The following is a 6,399-nucleotide window of genomic DNA, read 5'->3' on the forward strand; positions in this document are numbered from 1 at the left end:
GTTCATGTAAACTATATTCAAAATATATATTATTCACATTTCTCAAACACCTCGACTGATCTGTTGACATGATGGAACAGACCCTTTATCACTTCATTGGTTGAACCACACTGATTCATTTTTCTATGGCCTGTTATATTGCTTTTAATGCAAGCTGACAGGAGAAATCATGAAATATAACAAAGTAAAATCACTGCATTGGTAAATAAAGCATTTCATCCTATACTTGGTTTTAAACATTTTTATTAAAACACTGTAAAAAATTATTATTATTATTTGAAAAGTTAAAATTTCTAATGCTGCCCAGCAGCTGTTGTTTGGTGTCCGACGCTGTGCTCTGATAATCTGTGGGGGAAACCAAGAGAAAGAGTGTTTTAACAAGGTTAACAATACAGAATGACTTCATTTAAAAGACACTTTGGGTTAATTTAAAACATATCTTACCAACTCAAATATTCTGACCATCTGCCAACGTTGATAAAATGGCAAAATAATTAAATGTTAACATGTTTGTGCAGTTGTCATTTTGGGCTAGGCGTCAGTCTTTAGCTACCCTAGAAGCAAAGACAATAATAATTGAAGAACCAACTTGAAAAAAGATACAGTATTTTAAAATATAAATAAATCTAATGAAATGGACTCACCTTCGAGATCACCAGCCATTTGTACTGGCGGTTACTGTCGCAGGTATAAAATCCACCAGTTTATACCCCTAGAAAAAGAATGAATTGACTTAAACCCCAAATAATGAGAGAAACACAAAAGACATGTAGCCAAGCACAGAAAGTGTCTCATGCACCACTGACACAAAAGACTACGTTTACAACATAAATTTAGAGACCGAACATTACTTAAAACACAGTTGAAAACTTGCTCACTGTGACAGTTCGGCACTCATGTTTTCACCACAACCACGAAAACAACCAAGCAACAAAATCTTTAAACTGTTACCTAATTTTGATGAGCACAAATAATTCACATGAAAGAAAACTAAAATTCTCCTCTTACCTACCAGTCTGGTATGTTAAACACCTTACTTTGGTAGCTGTTTCTCGCTAGTCTTACAAGAGCAATCATCTGTTCTCAATAAGACTGCTGGCGATTCCAATAAGCTAGCCTCTCAGCTGGCTCATCCCAATGGCTAGCCTCTCTTCGATGGACCGCTTCTCAACAGTCTCTTCTCTTTGGCTAGCCTTTAAGCTGGCTCCTCCCGACGGCTAGAATCTTTGCTGGCACTTCATCAGATAGTCTGACCGCTTACGTGCAAGATTGCCTTCAGAGTTGCTAAAAATTCTCTTATGGATTCCATTCCCCAGTGGAACTCCAACAAAGAAACATCACTTGTCCAAAAGATGAACTATGTGCTACCCATATGTTGCAAAATACACAAACACCAGGACGAGTGCTAGGCCCAATTGTAAATATAAATGAACAAGCTAATTAAAGTTTTGCTGATGTTAAATTCATAGATCTTGGATTTCTTTTCAGGTATTTCACATTAAAGTTAAAACAAACCAACATTACATTAATTATCCAGTAACCATGGCTCATTAAAGGGATACGCCACCCCAAAATGAAAGTTTTGTCATTAATCACTTACCCCCATGTCGTTCCAAACCCGTTAATGCTTCGTTCGTCTTCAGAACACAATTTAAGATATTTTGGATGAAAACCGGGAGGCCTGTGACTGTCCCATAGACTGCCAAGTAAATAACAGTGTCAAGGTCCAGGAAAGTATGAAAAGCATCTTCAGAATAGTCCATCTGCCATCAGCGGTTCAATTGTAACATTATGAAGCGACGATAATACGCGAATAAAACAAAAATAACGACTTTATTCAACTATTTGTCTCCTCTTTGTCTCTCCGCATCACCGTTGCACCAACAGCGCCATTTTGGAGAATGAGCTGAACGCAGCCAGCTTACGCTCTTCTTACAGCTCATTTTCTCCAAAATGGCGCTACAATGATGTGGAGAGACACAGAGGAGACAAATTGTTGAATAAAGTCGTTATTTTTGTTTTATTGGCGTATTATCGTCGCTTCATAACGTTACGGTTGAATCACTGATGGCAGATGGACTATTCTGACGATGCTTTTCATACTTTTCTGGACCTTGACACTGGTATTTACTTGGCAGTCAATGGGACAGTCACAAGCCTCCCGGTTTTCATCCAAAATATATTTTACGGGTTTGGAACAACATGGGGGTAAATTAAAGTGATTAATGACAAAATTTTCATTTTGGGGTGGAGTATCCCTTTAATGCTTTAACCAAAGGTCAAAGTGAATTAAGGGTAAAGCTTCAAATCTACAGATCTATCAGAACATGCTGTGGGTCTGTCATCAGTCATTCATGCAACTGGTCGAGTACTCACAATTTAATTCACCAAATCAAAACACTGACGAATACAATTAAATAAAAAAACTGGAGCGGTTTATTTAATCTTGATTGGTGACTGTTCACATAAAAAAAAAAGAAAGAAAGAAAGAAAAAAAAAGACAGACACCCTACTGGTTCAAGAGAAAAGCCAACACAACAATTAAACCCTGCATAAAATCTAATTGGAATGCTTTGCACTTCACAGACAAGAAAGGGAAAACTACAAACTAAAATTTTTTGAATTTTCTTCTTTTCTTTTTTTTTTTAAACACCTTAAAACAACTCCCACCCCCCCACCCCCATTCCCACATGATTTTCCTCCCCTATTGAACATGTTCTCTTCGCATGGCAGACGTTAATATCGCCACCACACTGCTTGGCTGGGCAGATCTAGGTGTAAACCTGCTTGCTTCTCTCCTTTCCCTGTCATCTCTCTCTGGCTCTCCTCTAAGTACTGTGGCCTGTTGGACAATACGGAACATAAATTCAGTTACACTTTGCAACCTTGCTTTGTCTTTATCAAGAGCTGAACTGGAGAAGAATGAGAAGTAGTAGCACAGAAGCAAACCTTCAGGTCAGCTAAGACTGCTTGGTTAGGACAATGGGGATGAGTTTGCATGTGCTGCAGCAAGAAGGTTTGGAGAGCAACTCAAAAAAAAAAAAAAAAATCAACATTCGTCTTGTGGATCTTAGCTTTATAAGATTTGAAGGTTTGCTGCTGGATCCCCTGCTCTGAAAACTCAATAGTTTTACTCACTTACCGAATAACTGAAGTTATTACAGTCTAACATTTGCATAGGTTTCTGATCTTATGAGATAAGCTAAAAACAAACTAATGGCTAACTTCAGAGGCCTCTTCCATACGTGGGGCAATTCTTACCCTGGAATCTAAAACCTCCGCCCACCAGAGCCTCCTCCATAACCACCACCAGAGCCTCCTCCATAACCACCTACAAAAGAACCGTGATTGAGATGTGACACAAAAGCTGTGACATCTGCAAAAGTTCATACACTAAATATTTCAGTTAAAATAGTCCCTGAACTGCCGCATTTCATAGTCAAACTTCAGAACATTTCAATGTCCAAAAGAGGCTTAGTGGAATGGAAATGGTTTGAATTCAAATATAATGATCTAGTACCACATACAACACTGCAATGTTCACTCACCGCCATATGGGCCACCGCCACCACCGCTCCTTCCACCACCTCCGTAGTTTCCTCCCTTCATTGGGCCGTAGTTAGAGGAAGATTGATTGTTGTAGTTGCCAAAGTCGTTGTAGCCTCCGCCACCTCCAAAGTTGCCTGCAGAAAATCAGTGTTATTTGCTACAGAAGCAGCATGGTAGGAGAACTTTACTTGCATATCCCATATCCAGGAGAACAAAAGTAAGAACATGGCAAAACGGTTCACAAGGTAACTGACCTCCTCCAAAGTTGCCTCCACCACCATTGTTGTAGTTATCATAGCCACCGCCGCCACCGCCGTAGCCTCCACCCTGGTTTCCATAGCCACCACCACCTCCGCCGCCGCCTCCATAACCACGGTTGCCTCCATAATTAGGTCCACCTCCACCATAACCACCTGATAAAGAGATGAGAGACAAACATGATCATGGAAACACTGCTGAACAGTCAAATGTAATGTGAATCACATTCTTAAAGTCTTTATCTATACCATTCCCTCCGTAGCCATTATATCCATCACCTCCACCGTAACCACCTCTTCCTCCTCCATATCCACCTACAAAAGGAAAAGCATTACTCATAAGGAACACTGCTGACCAGTAGTTCTCCAAAAGGTGTGTCAGTGTGTTATTGAATTCGTCCTTACAACCTAACTAATCATTTCCAATTATTCCATGAAATATGCACAGTGCAAAGTGAAAAGACGTAGGATTAATCCGACTACTTGGGTATGGATACAACTATTCACATTTGAGGATGTCGGCATTAGTCTGCATAATCTTTTAATTTTATGTTTAGTCAGGTAAGGACTTGGGGACAAAAAAGTTTGAGAATCTCTGCTACAGACATCTACAAACTATAAAACAAAAATGAGAACATAATATGCTAAATTGTACCTCCATATCCTCCACCTCTGCCAAAGTTTCCACCGCCGCCGCCACCACTACCACCACCACCTCCTCCTCCTCCTCCTCGCCCGCCTATATGAAAAGGTTATTTTTACACTTCAGATCTTTTGTACAAAACATTAAAGAGCTATGCAACAAGTCAAGACTCTGATTCTGCGATGATTCTGCGATGCATTTTATTTTCAATGAGGTGTACGCTATTGCATTCCTTTTCTAACGTGTGATAATTACCTCGCTGATTAACCGACACCCGGTTCATTTCCTCTCTGGAGAGAGCTTTCCTGACTTCACAGTTGTGTCCATTCACTGTGTGGTATTTCTGTACTGTGGGGTTAAATGGGAAAAATGAAAACAATGTTAAAAGAAACACACACACACTGCTATAGACAGTAAACACAAATGAGTGGCAGTCACTTACTGACAATCCTGTCAACAGCATCATGGTCATCAAATGTTATGAAGGCGAAGCCCCTCCTCTTATCACTGTTCTTCTCAGTCATGATGTTCACCTCCTCAATTTTACCAAACTGGCTGAAATACTCGCGCAGATGTTCCTCATCCGTGTCTTCTTTGATTCCGCCCACAAACATCTTTTTAACAGTGGAGTGAGCGCCTGGTCTGGACGAGTCCTGAAATCAGCGTATGAGCAATTATTGCGATCTATCAATGATCTATTCACAGATATCACTAGATAAAAACATAATAACATTTTTTTTAGTGGCAAATAGCAGAACGTTATTTAAATTGATTTTATAAAAACAGCAACACCTACTTCTCTAGACACCGCCCTCTTGGGCTCAACAGCTCTTCCGTCCACTTTGTGCGGACGAGCATCCATCGCTGCATCCACCTCATTTACCGAACTATAGGTCACAAACCCAAAACCCCTCGACCTCTTTGTGTTGGGGTCCCTCATCACCTGTGAGCAGACAGGGGTAGTTTCAGAGCCCGCTCTCATTCATTAGCATGTGAATGCACGCAGATGTACTCACCACACAGTCTGTAAGAGTTCCCCATTGCTCGAAGTGGGCCCTTAGACTCTCATCTGTTGTCTCGAAACTGAGGCCCCCGATGAAGAGTTTTCGGAGCTGCTCAGGCTCACGTGGGGTCTGTTGCTGTGAGAATCAAAACCGTTCAAATCAATGCCCAAAATGGCAAAGTTGCAAACCGCTCTAAATGCATGATCCTATTCAAACAGATACAGCTCATTTGATTAGCTATAGGCGTTTTCACTGCGTCAGTATGGCATAACACACACGAAAGGAGCACTGAAAAACAAGTTGCTTTAAAGCAAAGGATGCAAACTTAACTAACGTTCCTTAGTTAATTCCTCAAAATCAAAACTGCCAATGCTATCGAGCTCTGCCGATATTGTGTCGATCAAATCGATATGTGATGCAGCAGCGCATCTGCAAGAGTGCGGCCTACAGCGCCTCCACAAATAACATGCATTTAAAAAAATGGGGGGGATGGACGGAAAAATACATTTACTCACAGAAAGCACAGATGGACCCCAAATGAAGGGTTGAAACAATTTAAAACAAAGGTATTGCGTTTTAGCTCATGTGTTGATACGAGCCTCTGCTGCGAACAAAGAAAAGAGACGAAGCCGCGACGAAACGGGCGTTTTAACCAACAGCTAATTTCTCTAAATAAATTATCTCACTCTTTTACACTTGGCTTCATAACAATCATAAAATACTTAACAGTTAAAATGCAATCTATATGCTTCAACTATAATATCTTTGGGGGTTTTGTTTGTTTGTTTTACCTCTTTGGACATGGCGGTCTCCCGGTGACTGACAGCAGCCCTCGCGCAGAACCTCGCAGCAACTGCGCAGCCGCAAGCAGCTCGACGCTCTGCTGCTGCTTCTTCTTCTGTTTGTATGGCGGGTTACAGACCATCGTTCAAGGTGCATACTGACA

The 6,399-nt window shown here is 40.8% G+C and overlaps 1 protein-coding gene across 5 annotated transcripts; it reads right to left on the reverse strand.

Annotated features, from left to right (window-relative positions):
- Positions 1-226: 226 nt before the first annotated feature.
- Positions 227-6,399, reverse strand: LOC109074095 (heterogeneous nuclear ribonucleoprotein A1-like). Of its 5 annotated transcripts, none has more exons than XR_006161070.1 (12): positions 6,245-6,399; positions 5,466-5,588; positions 5,246-5,392; positions 4,892-5,102; positions 4,705-4,797; positions 4,462-4,545; positions 4,056-4,121; positions 3,804-3,962; positions 3,549-3,683; positions 645-712; positions 445-554; positions 227-345 (listed from the first exon to the last, which is right to left on the reverse strand). XR_006161070.1 is itself a non-coding variant. In XM_042765882.1 (11 exons), the coding sequence occupies exons 1-10, from the start codon at positions 6,254-6,256 to the stop codon at positions 3,270-3,272; spliced, it is 1,092 nt and encodes a 363-aa protein (XP_042621816.1). In that variant the 5' UTR covers positions 6,257-6,399; the 3' UTR covers positions 2,414-2,842; positions 3,262-3,269. The 5 variants fall into 5 exon arrangements, 3 of the variants coding, with proteins under 3 accessions (XP_042621816.1, XP_042621817.1, XP_042621815.1); XR_006161069.1 differs by lacking the exons at positions 227-345; positions 445-554; positions 645-712 and adding exons at positions 2,414-2,842; positions 2,950-3,003; positions 3,262-3,331; XM_042765882.1 differs by lacking the exons at positions 227-345; positions 445-554; positions 645-712 and adding exons at positions 2,414-2,842; positions 3,262-3,331.

This window comes from Cyprinus carpio, chromosome A11, assembly GCF_018340385.1.
Source record: "Cyprinus carpio isolate SPL01 chromosome A11, ASM1834038v1, whole genome shotgun sequence".
In the NCBI taxonomy this organism is placed as follows: domain Eukaryota; kingdom Metazoa; phylum Chordata; class Actinopteri; order Cypriniformes; family Cyprinidae; genus Cyprinus; species Cyprinus carpio.

Coding starts and splice junctions, on each gene's coding strand:
- LOC109074095 (XM_042765882.1), bottom strand. Junction 4,546..4,704: donor GGTGTCGGTTAATCAGCGAG/GTAATTATCACA, acceptor CTTTTCATATAG/GCGGGCGAGGAGGAGGAGGA. Junction 3,684..3,803: donor TGGAGGCAACTTTGGAGGAG/GTCAGTTACCTT, acceptor GATTTTCTGCAG/GCAACTTTGGAGGTGGCGGA.